This window comes from Myotis nattereri (assembly GCF_964212035.1).
Source record: "Myotis nattereri genome assembly, chromosome: 11".
NCBI lineage: Eukaryota > Metazoa > Chordata > Mammalia > Chiroptera > Vespertilionidae > Myotis > Myotis nattereri.
In genome coordinates this window covers 15,965,082-15,985,083 of record NC_138086.1, presented here as the reverse complement: position 1 = coordinate 15,985,083, position 20,002 = coordinate 15,965,082, and the positions used below count along the sequence as shown (strand labels likewise).

Sequence of the window (20,002 nt, the reverse complement as noted above, 5' to 3'; positions counted from 1 at the left end):
CATAGTGCTCGTGAACTCTCATTTGCAGACTTCCTGGTAGAGTTTTTAAAGTACAAATCACCCTGAATGTGAGGCTATTGGACATGGAAGAAAAAAAGACATGAATCAAATACTTCTCTGGTCTGTGGTTTTAAAAAAGAAGAAAGCTATAAACATGGATCAGGTCCCCTTATGAATGAGCCAACGACCTTTGTCCACATTGCCTTGTTTTGGTACAGTGGAAAAAAAAATCCTTTCTGGTATTCCTAAGCATTTGGGTGTATGGCACTTTAAAATGTCTTAAGGGGACCTGTGGGAGATGTGTAGCTTAAGAGCCATTTGGTTGGTTATCCTAACAGGGAGTGTGGTTCTTTAAATAATTTATTTACATATTACATCATTGGGTTTACAGATATCTTTGAAAATGCAGATTGCGTTAACTTGTAAGGAAATGTGATGGACTTAACAGTATCTCCTGTACGACTTCACAGTCCTGTGTTAGATAGACTAGCAAGAGCCACCAGGAATGATCGAGTTGTTTTCTTAGTTGTCTGCTAGAAGCAACAAATTATCCTTCAAGAATCAGAGATTTTATTGACAGAACAAACTGTTTTCTAGAAAGAAATTGAATAGCCTAGAGTCGTGAGCACAGACTCTGGAGTTTAGATAGAAGATAAAAATCGAAATCCTGCCACTTATACTTGCATAAACTTGGATTAATTGCTTAATCTAAACCCAGTTATGTACCCATAAGCTCAGTTTTCATAGGCAGAATGGGGATGACAGTAGCCATCCATCAAGGTTGTAAGAATTAAATGACATTTTAACTGATGCACTCGATTAAGAAAAATATGTCAGATTCCTTTATAATCGGAATTCATAAAGAAAATAGTAATAAGAATAACTGCATCTTACAGTTCTTTATAAATCTCATGCATTCCTCATTACACTTTGTTTGACTTTTATGTGGCACTTACTTCATTAAAATACCAAAATGAGTAAGTTAAAAAACAAATAGGTGATAGAAAGTTCTGGAACTCTAAGCTTGCATTTTGTTTTTAAGAATAAAGCTATATTTAGGCCGCATATGAAAAGAAAAAATATGGCAATTTAGCTTCTCCCCTCATTTTTACAAGAATCACAAGCTATATTGTTTCTAATCACGCCCTTTACTCTGACAAATATAACCGCATGGTATTTCTGGAGATTATCAGAATCTAATTATTTTAGAGCTGTATTCCTAAAACCTGCCCTTCACATTACAGACGAGAAAACTGGGGGGTAGAGAAAGCCAGTGACGGGCTCAATCAAGCAGAGAATGGCATGAAAGGGGGCCGCACTACTCGCCTCTCAGCTCTCCTACTTTGCTGTGTCGCCAGCCAGCCCTCAGCTGCCACGTGGAGACGTCTCTGCCTTCCCTCCTGGGTCTTGCTGGGAGTGTTGATAAGTGTAGGTTAGGCCTGTATTTAACCATAAGACTGGCTTCGGTTTTCCTTACATATAGCCCCTACTTTTATTCCAAGCCAACAACAAATTCACACTTAACACTTCCAAAATGCTTGTGTTTTGGGGTCTGTTTTGTGAAGCTAAATATGGTCATTTTCGCAGGATGCCTTGAACAGAGGAGGAAATGTTGATATCACTGTATCCAACTTACCATTAAAAAAAACTTTGCATTTTAATGTTTAGAAATGGGAAGTGAGCGGCGCTAAATTTAGTTACACTACATAGATGTACGGTCAACAAAAGGAACACTCGGTGTGTACGTAATAACACATTTCTATGTACTTGTTAATAGACTGGTGAAACTGTCAGGCATGAATATCTCTAAGTATTTTGTTGCTCTCTAAAGCTACCAGTCATCCTAAAGGATGGCTTATATTTATCAAACACATCAAAACCTTCAGCATTTCAAGAATATTATGTTTTTATTCTATTAAACCTTGCATTTAAAAGGTACATCTTTTCTAAGGTGAGATTTTCTAGATGGTATTTCAACACAGTGACTCAGTGCCTGTAAAACAGCTTATCTTGAAATAGATGAAGACATACATGCCTACTGTGGAAGTTCAGCCACTCCATATCGTTAATGCACTAAAACGTGTTGGTTCTTTTCTATTTTTTCTGTTGTTCACCTATTGAGACGAGCATAGCTGGAGAAAAATGAGAGTAGATCAACTAGTTGCACCAATTCATAATCAATAAAAAGCTAAACACTTAAGCAGAAAATATGTCACAGATTTGTCCCCTGGCAAAGCGGCTATTTTTACCTTGCCATCATCATCAGAAGCCACATTCTGACGGAAATCATTTGCTGGAAGCAGCCGCGATATATGAACCCTATGTGGTCTTGTGAGTCAGATTTAGGAATATCAGCTACAGAGGGCCTGAAGGCATTGTGCATTAGTATGTATTGAGACCTCATTGCAGGTGGCAAGCAGCTGGACTTGTTAAAAACAAAACTTCCCAAATAAATGTGCAGTGCTGGTTTCCGGGCAATACGCATTACACTTAATCGAATCATCCTTAAAATGTTATACATTAGCAGGAAAGGAACCTGTGCGCATTTAGTATATTTGTTTTGCATCTCCACCGGCCAACAGAAGAGTGGAATTCCTTAACTGCTTCTCTTTAACTTGCATGAAGAAAGCACGGTATGTTGCTAAATCTCTTTTCACCCGCGCTGCAGAGAAACAACTTTAATCCTTGTTAGAAAATTGCCGAGTCTGGGGCTGACAAAGAGCTCATGCTTGTTTCATTGTTAGTGCTCCGGGGCCCCGAGAGCAGAGCCCTTTACAGCTGCAAGGATCCCGCCCGGCTCAGCTGCACTATTTAGGAGAGGAGGTCTGTCAATTTCTATTGACAATGGAGAGAATTTTTCAGGGCCTGTAGTAGTGTGGCACAGTTGGGGATCAATGCCAGCCATTCAGGCTGCACCCTCTTTCATTGCTTTGGTTTGTTAATTCAAGACTAAAGGTCCACGGAGGGGGTTCAGGGTGTTTAAGAAAGCTGATGAACTGTTTAAGAAAGCTGATGAACTGCAAGCGCTCATAGCCGTGGTGTGGCAATTTCCATAGTCAGTGGCAACTCCGGGCACGGAGGGAGCTGTGTCCTTGTTGACCCTCTTGTTATTAAAAATGCACAAGTGCTGCGCTTCTCAATATTTCCACACTCTTTCATTGTCAATACCACCTTCTGAGCCCTTCAGCTTGTTGCTTGCTCTAAAGATCTTCTTAGATTGGGTTTGAAAACTTCACCTTAAACACTAGATTAGACTGATGTTCTGTTTTCCGTGCTCCTGTTGATTTGTTGAACCTTCCCAGGGCTGGAAAGCAAGTAGCAGCTTGATGGGGAGACGGGCTGCTAATATGATTTACCAGTCTACAGTCATGCACAATAAGTGTGAATAAATACAGGGGTCTCACAGAGTCAACCCTAGCCTTTCCTTTCCTTTTATTTTTGCTTTAAAAGAGATATCTCAAGAAAATGAAGTGAGTAATACATGCCCTTACAGGAGCTGAATGAACCACAAAAAGAAAAAGAAATCTATATTTTGTTAACGTGGTAGGCTGCTGTCATGAATTGGTGTAGGGGAAAAAAAGATAGAATATACACTGACTGCTTTATTCCAAAGCAAAGAATAAAGCAATAATGCCACAGCCCTGGCTCCAGGGCAAGCCGCAGCGCCCCTTCCTTGTCAGCCCCTGACGGGAAAAGGGAATAGTCAACCAAGTTCTTTTAAAAAAATTAACTTTTCCAAAATGAAAGGGCATTTTCGGACACTCAGACTTCACTGCACATTCATCCTTTTTCAAAACGTTTTCCCTTTGTTTTGGGAGGTTGGTTTGGTTTGGTGGGGGCAGGGGCTGAAGCTAGGCTGCTATCTTTGACTTTTTTCTCAAGATGAAAACCTAGGACTCACCATACTTCAGCACCCCAAAGAGAAAACTATCAATTCCAGCTCCAGAAATAGGAAAATGCTAGAGATTCGTTTTGTGGTTGTGTGTGTGTGTGTGTGTGTATGTGTTTCATCCTATACAAGAAAGGAGAGTGTTTTTGTTTTTGTTACTTTATTCTTAGTAGCAACACAAACTGAGCTACTGCTTTCTCTTCATTTGCTTGATTTAGCTGAAGTTCTTCAAAATGCTTTGACATGGGAACCAAAAATTATGCATTCTTACCAGATACTATCATTTTTCTTATAGAAATTTCTATATAGAATAATTTGTTGGCCTTTAAAGATTATGGTAAAGGAGATTAAAAATTCTACTTAAGAGTAGTTCTCTTTTTTCTCTGTGTTTTTATGTGTGTGTTTTTGTTAACTTTGGATCATTTATTCTAAAATAGTTTTTTTTCTAAAATTATAATTTTTTCATTTTTATTAAAGATATTACCACATTAAAAATAAATTTCTGTGTTACATTAGGTGTCTTTTTGATTACCACATAACCATTAGTATTATTCATATGTAATAGAAAAATGAAGTAAAATTAATTTTAAATTATGTAAGGATTTTTTTTTAAGAAAAAATACATATGAAGTAGTTTAAGAAAGTATTTTCATTTTTCTCAAATTTGTACAACTTACCATTTTTATAGTACCTGCACAGTCAGACAGATTAACTAGTATGTTATGCTAGACTTCGCACAATTTATCATATTTTGTCCTCCCTCCCCCAACAAAAAGAAAATGTTATTATCCCCTGCAGAAGGAATAGTATTTAAGAGTCATAACCATCATGACTACTAGTATATTTTAGCTTTCAAATTATGAAGGAAGGAGTAAGGGTCTTAAGTATCACCAGTCCGGTGAGTGTTTACCTGTATTAAAATAGAACTCAAGAAGTTAAGACTAAAAATAATTTGAAATAAGAAAGCATAGAATTTAAATGGTATCAGAAATAAAGAGATTATAAAATATTTTAGATTTATTATGTCAGCTGAAGTACTGAATTCATTGGCAGTTCATTTTTTAAGAGTTTAGGAATTTGTCTCATTTTATAAAACTTATTTCTGATAATTTTACATGTCTTAAAATTAAGAAAGTAATCTTTAGAAAAGAGCGAAATTAGGTACATGAATAATATATTTTTTAAAGATCATAGTCTAACCAATTTTTAAAATGTTCACTCATCCATTTGCTATCACAGTATTTAGTAAATCAGTTCTTCATTTTATCTAGCTTATCTCATTTTAAACATGTATGTTCAGTGTACTAACAAATCAATAGAAAGAAGTCTGATGAATATGAAACCAAATTCATTCTTAACTTATGCTTAAAATACCATTATTATACTAAATTTTATTAGAACAATGTTACTACAAGTCCAGATAAATTTCAGACTTATTTGTATCCCTTGAGGTTTCTCTTAGAAGTTGCACTTACTGTTTTATTATGTGAAGAAAAATATTTAAGTTTTTTTTATGTTCCAATACCTACAAACATATGCATACGTGTGTGACCTGTAGTGTCACTATGTTTATGTATACAAACAAGGTACGAGATTTCTTCTCTTTCAAACACTCTCGTCATCTCCTAAGTGCTGAACAGACGGGTATTTCTCATGGTTACCTGAACGAGTTAGCGTGATTATTCTTACAGAATCACCTAAACCAAGCTTGGCGCATGGTAGTCATTGAATCTCTTAATATGTCACCACTGACAGATTGCCTTTTTTTTTTTTTGACAACTGGAACAAAATCCCTCCTTTTGCTACACTTGCAGACATTAAAGATGAATAGGAAATTACATTAAAGAAGAATTTCAGTTTTCCCCTAAAGAGAGTTGTAATACACAGAGGTAAATGAACCATCCAAAACCCTCGCAAAATGGAACAGAAACTTTCCTTTCAACTGACAGCTGTTTTGTGATTCTTATAAGACACGAGGAAAAAACAAGTCACAAGAATTCCATCCTGATGATGTTCATGCCTACAACCTGAAATTTTTATTTGAGGTGGTTTTAAAAGATTTTGGCAAATACTTGGCAATCAGTAGCAGGTACATGTGTGCTTGAGGATTGTAGTTCTGTGAGCTGTGGCTGTTTTTGCCATCACTCCTTCACAATGTTATTTCTAGGCACTGACTACATGCATTAGGGCATAATGCACCTACTCTTGGATTTTTACATAACATACAAGCTAATGGCAAATTTTCCTTTGAAAATTATTCACCTGTTTTTTTGCTGCTATTTGGCAGTCTGTTCAGTCCCATAACGTGCATTTAGTACCCATTGTTACCTACAAATTGCAAAGCAGGCCAGTAGGCAGCAAGTGCGAAAACACTGTTTCCCATGAATATGTTATAGCTGAAAGCCTGTAATGTTAATTCATGGGAAGAACGGGCCAGGTCAGCTTAGCAGATTCTCTAGCTAAACATACAATTCTGTTAACAGGAAATTATAGCGTTATTGACTTCAAGTGCTGATCTGTGGTCATTTCGGAGTGTTCATTACCCCCTCATTACCGAATCTGTTAAATGAATACTGCAGAGGTTTTTTTCTTTCCTCTTCTCCTCCCCTCTGCCCCCATCCCTCCTTCCAGCAATGGTACAGCAGTTCCATGAAAGTCATCTGTGTGTGGTTGGCAGACAGATTAGACCTTCAGCTTCATATTTACCAACTGAAGACGCTCATCAAGATCGTGAAGGTAAACAAAATGTGTGTAGATGTGAATTGCCCAGCAAGCTATAAAGAGTAATGACAAGATATTGACATACAAATAAAGCATCTTATTTGATGTGACTCAGTAAGTTTAAGTACTTTTCAAACAACACTGTCAGCAGTGATGTGCTGCTGTTTATTTCCATTTTCAGTTAGATTACTCAATAAATGTAAACTTATCTTCTTTGCTCTAATAAATAAAAAATATGTTGTTATCAAGTAATCACAATTTTACATAACATACAGAAAGCCCCTAGCACATTTACCTGAAGGTAGGTGGTACACAATAATTTTGTATTTTCTTAGGTAAAGAAATGTTTTCTCATGATGTATTTCTTCCCTATTTACTGGGATCATATATCATTAGGAGGGCTTTTATCATTTGACAATAGGATAAGGAGAGCCTCCATTCTTTTGTTAAATCCTGACACAAAAGTAGTACATTGTCACTGCCTGAACTCTTTGGAAGCATGCCTCTTCCTATATGTAAGGATCATCAGTTTCAGTGCTGGGGACCATCAAAACTAACAGATGTCATCACGTCCATTTTGACTTTTGCTCTTGAAGAGAAAAGGTAACAGCATATGTTATGTTTAGTGAATAGAAGCTTTACTTCAATCTTAGTACCATTTATCAAATTAGTACATACCTACATATACACACATACATAAAGTTATGTATAATTACATATGTGCCTATATATGCGTGTGTGTGCACATATGTATTTTTATATATGTGCATAGTTATGTGTGTGCATACGTGTATATGTTCATGCACACACATACACACTCACGTATACACATTGATTTTCAAAGTGTCATTCCTGACCTGGCATTATCAACATCATCTAGGAACTTGCTAGACATGCTGACTAGTTATCTAACCCCAGATCTACTGAATCAGAAACTCTGAGAGCAGGGCCCAGCAATCTGGATATACTGTAGTTGTTCAAGTTTAAGAACGACTGTTACATCATTAAAGGAAGTTTTTTCCGCATTAAAATATTTCCCATCATTCTCTTGGTTCCTGCAATCTAATTAGAATGCAAACTATTTTGTGCCATAGACATACAGGTTATCACAGATTGGAAAGACCCACAAATAAAAAAGTTCTGTTCCAAAGTAAGAAGTTGGCAAATCTGGCACATAGAACCAGATCTATAATGGCACGGTAATAGCAATCATGATTAGTCAAAAATAACAAGTCACATGATAGCCACCTACTAACACATTACATTTCATCCAGGACACTTCTTACCAGGTATTATTTATTTTACAAAGAAACTGAAAGCACGCTAAGACGTGTTCACATTTGCCTTAATTTCCTTCTTGTTTCTTCCTTGTTTCTATAAATGTGATGAGGAGAGCTTTCAGATGAAGTTTGTCTTTCATAAAAGAGAATCAGGATAATCTGGTTCTTACCTTCTAAAAATATGTATATGTGAAGGTTGCAGTCTATACTGTTGGGATTAGCTGGCTGCCCTTATGATCAGCCTCATTTTCAAGCTGATGTCCACTGGGTTTAGGGTGTCAGAAGTTACATATTCAATCAATTAATATTAGTTGATAGATTCAGCTCTTTACTTTGTTTTTATAACAAAAACCTCTTTTTTTTTAACTTAGCTTCTTTTTTGTCTTTTCAATTAGCCCATCATTTATTTCTTTCAAAATTATTCCTTTTCTCATATTCTCAAGTCATTGCAGTTAAAAATCAATCACCAGTAAATGTTTTAGCAGAAAATAACAATTAATGCTTTCTTGAATTTTACAGTGACACTTCCATTGTACTCTAAGCCAATCGATTTATCTTAACTTTAACATATTTTTCATTATAGCTGCCAATAGCTAAGACTGATAAGTATGATATTAAATTTCATGAATATGTTTGACTTCCAATGTTTTGTTTTTCACAAGCAGATTCAGCCAATGCTTTCTTGGGCTGATCGATATATTTATTCAAGTCATAGGGCTTTATTTAATAATTTAAATTAATTATTTTCACAATAAAAAATCAGGATGAATTAATAATTTAGTGTTCTAATGGTTTTTTCCTACTTTGACTATAAAGAGACTTTAACCCATTTCAGACATAAATTCGTCATTTTTCAAACCTATATGGTTATGTTTATAATAATCATTTTCCAATGAATTTAAGGAGAATTGTATGGAATTGTGAAGGCCGCTGATAGGCTTTCCTTTCATCCAAATCCCTTACACTTGGCCTGCGTGTGGCAGCAGAGCAGCTCGCTCTCCCCAGGCCTGAGTCACGGTCCTCCACCTTTGCAACTTAGTCCTTACTACTCACAAGCATTGACATTCCTCTCTGCCCCTGGAGACCCAGACACCATCTACATTTACATGAGAGCCAACTTTGTCCCACAAAGATACTTAGACATTACTTGCTTTATTTAAGTTGCAAAAAAAAACACCCAAAAACAAAACCCAACTAATTCTAGTAAGATTTTCACAAAATGTTTAGGACTAAGAAGCTATTTGCAAAGTTTTAACATCAGAATGATTTACTTGGGAGGGAAAAAATAGAATCCTCATATAATCAAAATGGTGGACTGGGTTCTCTCTAGTGGCCATGTGACATTTCAAATCAGTTAACATAGCAGCTGCCTCTTTTACTAGGAGAAAAGGCAAGTGAGCAGCACCCTATGGCAGACACTTAGCTTAAATAAGAGCCAAGCAGACCTTCCCTGGCAGCCACAGAGGCTGTCCAAGTGTAAATAACATTTTATGAATTCTAAAACAAGAGAGAGATTGCAAGGATACCTGCCCCTAACTGCTGATCGCTTGCTAATAAAACAAGGAAGTGGAGTCTTAATTATATCTACGTTAGAAAGTCTTCACAATACAAATCTGTCCCTGCTAACTTATTGATAATCAAACTAAGTCTAAGGAAAGTCATTCCATAAAATAAGAAAGTAGGATTCACAAGCCACATATATAATTATCAGTGGAGCAATAATATTTTAGACCAGATAGGTCATCTGTAGATGAAAATTTGGGTGTTTGATATCATTTTAATCTAACTATTAGACACTTATAGGCTTGAACACAGATCTCTATGGTTGTAATACCATGTATTTCAGTTACTGGATTCTTTAGACAAAACTTACCTTTCAGAGTTACTTCATTTGTTTTCATATAAATGATCACAAATTTTGATGTATTATTACTAAGGTACCATCTTAGAAAGAGATGAGGATGGAGGGTTGTTGGTGTCTTAAAACAAAATATTAGAATCCAAGTAAAAATAGTTCTGATCACATAAGAAGAAAACTACACTCTGCATCTAAATTCTGCTTGCTGTTGCGATGCTGACTTCAGATTCTGTACAGTATTCCTCACAGTTCAGCTTCTTTTTAGATTTGGTGGACTTTTCAAATATGAATTTTATTTCTAACCACTGATAATTCCAAATAAAAAAAAGTATTCACCCTCCATACTTACTTTTGACAAATCACTTCTGAAACTTGGTGTAACAACATGGGGCATAAGTCAGATGAAATAAGACAGGAAGATAAAATATGCAAATAGCAATGAGCCCACTGCCTTGTATCCAGAAGGCTGTTAGTAGACCAGTATCTATATCAAGGGGAATCAGATGTCATCCGTCAGCACTTTCACCTCATGTGAAGAAGCTCCTTTAGCTCAACCATCTGAATAGTATATTTGCCTTCTACTGTGGTGAGTGAAATCAAACATCCTTTAATATTAATTTCCAGATATTGGAGTTATAATATTGTGCCATCAAGTACAACATTCCTTCTTATTTTACTGTATTCATCTATTAAGTGCAAAACTCCCCTCTTTCCCCCCCCCCCAAAAAAAAAGATGACCATTAGCAATCAGTGGCATATTGATATGTATAGAAGATACTTTGGGGCCAGTTCATTGAAATCTGACTGCTTGATATTCTAAAACTAATATAGGACAGTTAAATTATATTTAAAGATATTTAGGTTAAAAAATGGCCTTAGAAGTGCCTCAACAGAATGGAAATCTTCATTTGTTCTTTGTTTTCCCGTTGAACTAATTCTCGATTTCTTTCTACAACTTTAATTATCAACACTAAAATACCTGTGTTGTTTAGTCATAGAAAAATCATATCTGAGGAAAATCACACGTAAGGGGAAAGTGAAATTAAGGGAAGCTTTACAGGTTACATATCTGAAGTGTCACATAACCCAGAGTTCGGTTGTTCTTGTTGTTTTTGAGAATCACTGTAGAAACAATATCACGGTATTCTATTTTTGACGTATAACACACCAAATTATAATTTACTGTTTCACAAAAGATGTAAATACATATTTTATTAGCCCATCTATGAGAGCTTTATGCCAGAATTTGACAATTCAGTCCAAGGGAATTTCAAAAGGAAAGGACAGAATGCATAGACATTTAGGTGTACACAAAATTGTATCCCTTGTTACATATAAATAAATTTTATAATTCACAAGCAGTGAAAATACAAACTTATTTTACTGATAATAGGATTAATCTTCGCCCTCCATATACCTTCCCCAAAAAACTAATGCATTTTATAAAATGTGATGTATTTTTAAGTATTAAAGGAAAGTCTCCTCAAATGTAATACTAAGGATTCTTTTCGTATTAAATATATATATCAGGACATATAATTTTATCTTGTTACAAGTTATCCAAATAGTAAATTCTATGTAATTAGTAATATTTTGGAGAAAAGCTCAATTATCATCTGATAGTTAAAACATTTTGGTCTATTTATAGTGATTCTAGGTTAAATAGCTCTATCCGAAGTCTCTCATTTCATTTTCTCCCTAGAAATACACCAACAAGATCACTGATAATCTGAAGCTATTCATGGATTGCCCAAGATCATTTTGGAAATGCTGATTGTGTTTATGTACATACTAGAGGCCTGGTGCATGAATTCATGCATGGGTGGGATCCCTCGAACTGGCCAGCAAACGGCCATCTCGCCCAGTCCCGATGGGGGCCAGCCAGCCGGGGAGGGACTATGGGAGGGCTCCCGGGCATGTCCGGCTCTACTGGCCCAGTCCCCATTGGCCGGACCACAGCAGCAAACTAACCTACCAGTTGGAGTGTCTGCCCCCTGGTGGTCAATGCACATCATAGCGACTGTTCAAGCGGTCGACCAAACGGTCAGACACTTAGCATATTACACTTTTATTATATAGGATAGACATCCGAATATACCTGCACACATATAATCCATACGTGATCTAAACAATGTTTCTCTTTATCCTTCAGAAAACCTATAGGGACTTCCGATTGCAGGGTGTGTTGGAAGGCACACTGAACAGTAAGACCTACGACACTGTGCACAGGCGGTTAACAGTGGAGGAGGCTACAGCCTCTGTTTCAGAAGGAGGCGGACTTCAGGGCATTACCATGAAGGACAGTGACGAAGAAGAGGAGGCCTGAGGGTGTGCAGCTTGTAGAAGAGAGCAGGTCCTTGACATGACTTTATTTTGTTCCTGGTCCTTGTAGTTACAGTGTTTGACCAAATAAAAATGCTTGTCTTTCACTCCACATTTTCAAAAGTAAACCTGGAAGCAGAAATAAAGGGGGAAATGTCAAGTTTGCCAAGTTTTTGTTTTGTTTTTAAGAAGATCAGCCTTTTTTGTGTTGCTTGACCCAATATGAGCTTTGGCTCTGTTTTTGACTAGAACTATTTTCTTAGTTGACTTTTTTTTTCTGTAATCACATCAAATAGTGTCCTGTGTATGAAGTGAGTATGTCTCATAATACCACATTGTGAGAAGTCACTTCTGTTCGCTCTGCCAGCTCTGCCGTACCCGTGTTAAAGTGGTGTGGACAGTTTATCATTTATGTGCAAGGTTTGTTTCATAATTAATTTGTCATTGTTGTGACATCTGAGAAAACATTAACCTTGGTTCTTAGTACTCTGAATTGGCCTGCAGGTATATTCCTGGGCTTAAAGGACTGCCAAAGCCAAATAAAGGCTAGATTACCCAATGTCCTGTGTCTTGTTCCATTCTGAACATTTCTTTTTCAAATGTAAAAAAAATCCCAAAGTGTGGGTTAGTGAGTGTGCTGCCATCAATATACTTTATTCTCCTACTTGTAAGAGCTTGCAGGCAATAAAAACCCATTTAGTCATAAGCACTTCTGTATTTATTAGACTTGTATAGATTAAATGCAGTAAAAAATGTTCGCAGTATTACAAACATCATAACAATTTGGCTCTGTTTTGTTTCTTGCTTAATTTTTTGTCTCGTTCACAATCAAATGAGTAAAAAATTAACACGGATTTGCACCTAGTAGGCACACACATTTGTTAAAAGACTTAGTGCTAGGACAGCATATTTCCATAGCAAAGGTAATGGTGACTACACACTTAGATATTGTGTATTATTAGTTAACACTAGCAATTAATGGTAACTAGTAATTAGTTAATACTAGGAATGTTGGTACTGTTAACTAGCAATTGACTTATTAATTAACAGTTATTTCTCCCCCTAAAGTATTTTCTTGCAACAATTTTGAAAGATAAATAACAGTGGTATGCTTTGTAATTCCCTATGAATTTTTATTTTTGTATTTTTTTCGAAAATATGTTGGCACGTTTGCTACTGCATTCATTCATACGTAATGTTTCCATTAAGCACGTTAATGCAAAATAAGTGGAGTTATCCCAGAATTTTATGTAAACTTAAGTTCTAAAACTTTGGAAGTGAAACAGCTTCTTGGATTTTTAAATTCATTCCACCATTGGCATTACAAATGATGACTTGGTACCCAGATTAGCCCATAACAATCTATTTCACCCAAGTTATCTATAATAATAAAAGCAAAATATGGTAATTAGACCGGACATTCTTCCGGACAACCTTCCGGACGAAGCCGGGCCTGTGAGGGAAGCCCGGGTCCCTGGTGCCAGAGGGTAGCCAGTGCTGCCTACAGGGGGGAAGGAAGGCTTATTCTTGCACAAATTTTGTGCACTAGGCCTCTAGTTACATAATATTTTTTTCACTCAACTTCTGGGTCCCAGGGGTAAAAGACCCTGTGGTACAAGGTCAACAGGAAAGGAGGTTTCTCCCCCTTTCTGGGTTAGAGACTAACTCTATCGCTCAGCAATTTTGAAAGGGAGTTTGTCTTGGAATGCTGTCCTTCCCTCTCTCTCCACCCTCAGGCTCAGGACCATCCTTTCTTCAAGCCCTCAGGTGTCCAGTCATGCTCCCCTAAGTCCCCAAGCTTGGGGCTTGCTACACAGCCCAAATTGCTCTATGCTTAGAAATTACCCGCCCTTGTTTTCTGTTCAATAACATGTCTATTTCCTTGATACAGTTCATCTCAGTGCAATTGGCCCATTTTGTCCTAAAGTATGAATGACTGGTGACCTGCTCTTAACCACGAGTGCCTGTGGAATTAAGCAATAAAGGGCAAAGCCTGTGTTTCAGGGGAAAGTACTCGGGGCCTGCGGGAGGGCCTTGCTGCTGGCTTCACCCACGTAACCTCCCTAATGGCCCTCTTTGCTGGTCAGCCTCTCCTAGCTTCTCTCTAGATTGGGGTGCTCCCTGCCCTTTGGTACCCAGATTCCTAAAAGCTCCCTTCCCATTCCAGCCTCCGCTGGCGCGCCACAGTGGGGATAACAAAAGCAGGTGTGAGGACCAAAGACTATCCTGTCAGCCCAAGAAAGGTGTGTAAAGAGAAACTCATAAAACAACCCTGAAAAAGACGGAAAAGTTGCTTGTGGTTTCCTACCCAGATGCCCTTCACATAACTGCAAATTGCTTGAAATGACTTCATAAGTTGGTGTGTGTGACTGGTGGGTGAATACCCAAGCATCTATTAGGGGAAGCCACGTGTTATTTTTTTAGGGTATCATTTTTTAAAAGGAATTTAATCGGAAACCTAACAAGTCTTGCAGTGAAAGATGTTGAAGTGAAAATCAGTTTTTAACCCCAAAGAAATGGTGCTCCCCTCCTGAATGGCCTTGGGGCAGGCCAAAAAAAAAAAAAAAAAAAAAAAGGCATTCTCTGCACAGTTTGGTGAGTGTCGCTGGAAAAAATAATACCGTCTCAAGTCCGGGCGCAGCGGGTTTGTTAAGGAACACGTCTGGAAGGGAGATTTCTCCAAACACTTGGAGAAAAATCATGAAAAGTCTCTCCGGCCAACGGAGACAACCACAGAGCTTCGTGTCAACCTCGGGGCTCCGGGTGTGGGTCGTTCCGGCATTCACGGCTTTTCCACTTGAATTCCCTTTAGTTCTTGCTCATTGTCCCTCCCTCCGGAGAAAGGATTTCTTGCTACTTTTGCAGTAAACGCCGCTGCAGCGTCTCCGGGCTCCCACCCCGCCCCCAGGGTCCTAGTGGGACCGACGCCGCCCTCCTTCGCCCGAGGCGGCCGGGGCGAGGGGTCCTTGAGCCCTGGAAGGTGCGCTTGAATGGAAAAGAGGTCACACGTCTCTCGCGGCTCAGGGAACCCCCGGGACCCCTTCCCGCTGCCCCCCCTCCTCGGGGAAACCCGCAGCGATCCCAGGCCGGGGGCCCTGGGCCCAAGGATGCCGGTGGGATCCCCGCGCCCCCGGGACGCAGCCCCGGCCTCCCCGAGCCCCTCCCGCCACCCGCTTGTAGAAGGACCCAAAGGGGGCGAGTAGAGCAAGAGCTTGGTCGCTTTTATTTCTGCCGATATAGACCGTGGAAACTTCTCGGTCCGGGCTCCTAATGGGAGCTGATAGGTCTAAAGGGAGCTGATAGATCCATGTTCCTGAGATGTTCACGTCGCTGGTGGCAGAGCCACCTGGTGCGCCCCGCGCGCCCTCCACCGCAGCCCCAGCCGGCGCCTGCCCTGCACCACCCCTCCCCCGCGGCTAGTGCGGGATCTGGAGGCCTGGGCTGCGGGGCCGGGAGGACTGGATCCACCGCCTTTACGAGTCCCTCCCACGCCCTGCCCGGTCCCGTGCGGAGCCGGTGGGGAGAGGGTCTGCTTTCCCCCTTCGAGTCGGCTCGCGGGCCGCCGGGACCCTCGGGGAGGCCCCGGTGCAGTCGGCCCAGAACTTCGCTGCAGAGGGGGCTGTGCCCGGGGGGCTGGGACCCCTGGCGCGGGTGCCCCACGGGAGGCTCTTCCCCCCCCCCCCCCGCGTTGGCTAGGAGGGGGGATGCAGCGCTGCCTGGCGCTGCCCTTTGGTGCCGGTGGAGTGAGACACTCCAGGGAGCGAGCGGAGCGGGTACTGACCGGGAGCCCGGCTTCCAGGAGTCCCGAGCGGCCTTTGTCGGTGCCACACGCGACCGTTTGAAGGGAGAAGTGGGCACCGAGTGTAAGCCTGTACGATGCAGGGAAGAGGAGGTGAGGAAGGAGAATTCCGTGTTTTCCCAAGTGAAGAAGACCCCGATTGAAAGAACTGCCCCCAAACCGCCACAGTGAGCGGGGGAGCAAGAAAAGCCTGGGTTTGCACCCCAGCAGCCTCCTCTCCCCTGCGGCTGCGCCCTGTGGCCTTGGGCAAGCTCTCTCACCTCTGAACAGGGACTGCGGTTGCAAGGAGAGGCGTATAGGAAGCTGTGGCCATTATTAACTGTTCCTTTTCAATAGTTTTATTGATTTCAGAGAGGAAGGGAGGGAGACAGAGATAGAAACCTCAATGACGAGAGAGAATCACTGATGGGCTGCCTCCTGCACGCCCCACACTGGGGATCGAGCCTGCAACCCGGGCATGTGCCCTGGCCGGGAATCAAACCGTGACCTCCTGGTTCATAGGTTGACACTCAACCACGGAGCCACGCCGCTGGCAACTGTTTCTTAAAGTAGGGCTGGGTCAGAAGGTATGAGGGAGGCCTTCACCCGTCTCACCGGCCACTCTCCCGGGTTGGCACAGGCCCTGCAGTCAGCCCCGCCCCTGGCCCCTGGCCCCTGGCCCCGGGCGTGCCCGCAGACGGGACTGGCTACAGGTCCAGCTCCCGGGTGATTTATATACAAGGCCAGCCTAGTGGGAGGAGAGGGGGAGGGGAGGGGCAAGCCCACTCCTGTCCCCAGAGCAGCGGCTTCGCTGAGAGGAGCCCCTGGGGCTGCAGTTCAGGGAGAAGGCAGCTGGAGACGCGTCATTGGTCCCCCTGAGGATGAGGACGGGCAGGGGCTCTGCAACCCCGCGGGTTTGACCCGGGAAGTGCCGGGCCACAAGCGAGGACTCTCAGGCTGTGGCCTGTGCCCAGTAGGTTTCATTAGAGAGAGTTTCAGGGGCAAATCGGTATTCATTGATGCTTTCCAAAATCTAAAGAGGCCTCCTGCATCTCAGACCACAGATGCACACACAGCTTTTGGAAAATGAGGAGAGAGAGAGAGAGAGAGAGAGAGAGAGAGAGAGAGAGAGAGAGATCCAAGAGGAAAGGCACTGTGATAGCTGAGCCAAAACTCTTAGGGAGCATCAAGTACTGAACTGGCAGCCCTTCTAGGCCCGAGGACAAGCCAATAACTAAGGCCTGGGGTGGGGGGTGCTCCTTGGTCCCAACCCAGCACCTCCGTGGAGAGGCAGACGCACTCCCTGACGGTGCTGGGGCCAGACAGGGCTAGGCCTGGGTGAGGCAGAAACTGACCCGTTGGCAAGGGGCATACAATACTTTCTCCATCATTCCTTTAAGGTCACCCGCCTGCCCCTGACTGTGAAATACCACGAGGCCTTTAAGCTCCCAGTACTTTACAACTCCACATGAACGGTGGATGTCCTGGTATGCCTATTTGTGGGCAATACAAAAAACAAGCCAATAAACATATCCTAGGCTTGTCAGCATTCTCCTTCCGCATTGTCCACCCCCAGGGTCAGCGGTTCTCCATCGGAGAGGGAGAGAAGAGCTGATTCAAACTCAAGGACCACCAGGCAGATTAGTTCCTCTTTCCCTAGCCCTGGCACAGGCTTGCGTAAGGAGCTCCTACACATGGCATGTGCCTTTGCAAACATTGAAAGTGGTGCGTCAAATTACTGCCCTCTCTGCTTTAAATCAATTCTGGTTTGCCTTTTAACACCGCCTGTTTCCTGACACCCAATAAGTAATAGTTCTCTAGGGTGTGATTGGCAGGAAAACAATTAAAGTGCTGAGGTTTGTTGTTTAGGGCATTTCCTTGAAATTCCAAGGAAGCACACCTAATTGTGACTTTGGGAAGAGATTTGGGGAAGGATGTGGAAAGGGTTAACGAAAGAGGGGCTATGTAGTAAAAAGTCAGAATCTAAACGAACTGGATTTCAAAAAGTGGAACGTGAAACAGGAGAAAGGCCAGGTTAGGGCTTTTGCTAGGTCCTACCCACCCCCACCCTCACACACACACACCCCAAAGCTGGGTCATAATTTTTAAAAACACATGACAGAGTTGCTGTATTGAAGAAGCTCATTCATTGCCACTCACTCAAACTGCCCAGTTTTTTGTTACATTGTGTCATTAATTGCTAGGTGAGTTATTTCAGGTCATTAGGAGAGTGTATCAAAAAATGGTTAATTTTAAAAATGCATCACTGCTTCTAAAGAGATGAAATCTGGGTTAATCAAACTCGGATTTTTGAAAGGCTTTTATAGAAGGTTAATTCAATGTGTGAATCTATGGAAGAAAGTGTCCCCTGGGGAATGCAGGACTGAATGTGGGTGAGCAGGGCCCCAAGGTATGATAAAGGAAGTCCTCGAGGCTGTAAGGAAAACAAACGTAACAAATGTGGTTGCGTATGTGTATTTTAACATTTCCTTGCAAATAATCAGAAATCAAATCACTGAGAAGGGGTGTTTTTTAAGTACAGTTGTCTGAAAAATATTTTGGAAGAGTTTCTAGCTTAAGGTTTTGATGAGGTGATAGATGACTTTTCATGTGTAGTTTTGTTTTTAAATGTCTTTTCAATCCCCAAGGCCTCTCAAGAATAGAGTGGGTTTTGATATAGTCCCATTTACAGACAAGCTATTGAAGGCAAAGGGGAGCTGCCTTTCTGCCCACCGGTTGCGTGGCTCTCCGGCGCTGAAACACGCTGCTATCAACATGTCCCGACAAACTGATGGTAGGAGTACTTGGGAAGAACTTTCTTAGAAAGCAGGAAAGTTTGTTCTTGATTTGAACACATAGTTGAAGAATCCAGCTTTAAAGGGATGGTCCAGTTAGGAGGAAAGGGGATTATATTTTACCCTTTAAGGGGAGAGTTGGGGGTCACATGGGGGCAGAATTCACTGTGTACTTAAAAAAAAATGGACACTTTCTCCTCTTCAGTTCCTGCCCATACACGTTTACTTAAAAGCTCTAAACATGAATGTAAAATAACAACTGCAAACTACCAGTGGGCTGGAGTGAGTGTTAGAGAGTATGGCCAATTTTGCACATGGGTTTTGCAGAGAAAAAGGAAGCCTGAATAATAGTCAGATGCAGAAGGAGGAGAAAGAGGAAGAAAGGCCTTTGGTTACCCATCTCCAGGGACCACCACCCTCCACTGAAACTAGAGGGGAGGGCTCCATTGCTCACCCAGGTCTGGGGCTGGACCCACTTAGCAGAGGTCCAGACCAAGACCAAAGCATACCTCCAGGCTAATATAAGGAGACACTGGGTCCCACAGGCCTTGTCCCTGGATTTCCTCTCGCCTGAGTTCCAAAGAAAGTCCTTAAGAGAACACCGCAAGTAGGGCTCCAGAATTCAAATTTACTAGTGGGGTGTGAGTTCCAATGCAGGGAGGAAAATCTAATAATTAAGGCAGCAACAGCAATCATGTGTGTTCTGTAGCTTCTCCTTCCTGTATGTGAGTTAGTTGGTTAGAGCCCAGGCCATAGGGGTGCCACTCTTTCTGTAGGCGTGGCCCCTCACTTATTTGGGGAAATAGTAAATTGGAATTTTCTGTTAATATCAAAGGGTAATGGCTTTGCCTTTCAAATAAAGCATTTACGTCAGTCAAATAAACAGGGAACAGGTCCTTTGGAACGCGAGGCACCCCAATTATGATCATGCTCCCCACCTTTGGCACACAGTTTATCGTTTTCATTCCAAAAGCTCCTTTGCCATTAGTAAGAAATCAGCATCAGCGTGATTAAAGGCAACTTCTCTGTCTCTCCCTTTCCTCTCCCCTTCTCCCTCTCCTTTCTACAGGGGTGTGAGAGCTCAGTTACTCTCCGGCATGAGTAAAAGGCTCTGGAAATCAGCTCATGTGCCAACACTGGGAACATATCCAGGCCCGTGGTGCGAAAATGGAAAAAGTGCTGTTGGATTATTATTTTTGTCCTTTAGGTTTATATCTACCCCTGTATTATGTAAATTTCTGAGAAACTGTGAATCACAGGGTTAGGTAGAGGAGTTCTCCCCCCCCCCGCCCCCCACCCCCCACCCCCCACCCCATGCAACAGGAACCGACCCCATTCAGTCTTTGCATGATTCACAGC

The 20,002-nt window shown here is 41.4% G+C and overlaps 1 protein-coding gene across 3 annotated transcripts in view; it reads left to right on the top strand.

The window, feature by feature from the left end:
• Positions 1-12,843, top strand: part of CADPS2 (calcium dependent secretion activator 2) — a 480,839-nt gene extending 467,996 nt beyond the window's left edge. For all 3 annotated transcript variants that reach the window (XM_081101756.1, XM_081101755.1, XM_081101754.1), the window contains 2 exons: positions 6,521-6,625; positions 11,901-12,843. In XM_081101756.1, coding sequence (XP_080957882.1) covers positions 6,521-6,625; positions 11,901-12,074 — 279 coding nt within the window. In that variant the 3' untranslated portion in view covers positions 12,075-12,843. The remainder of the gene's footprint in view (positions 1-6,520; positions 6,626-11,900) is intronic.
• Positions 12,844-20,002: the final 7,159 nt, after the last annotated feature.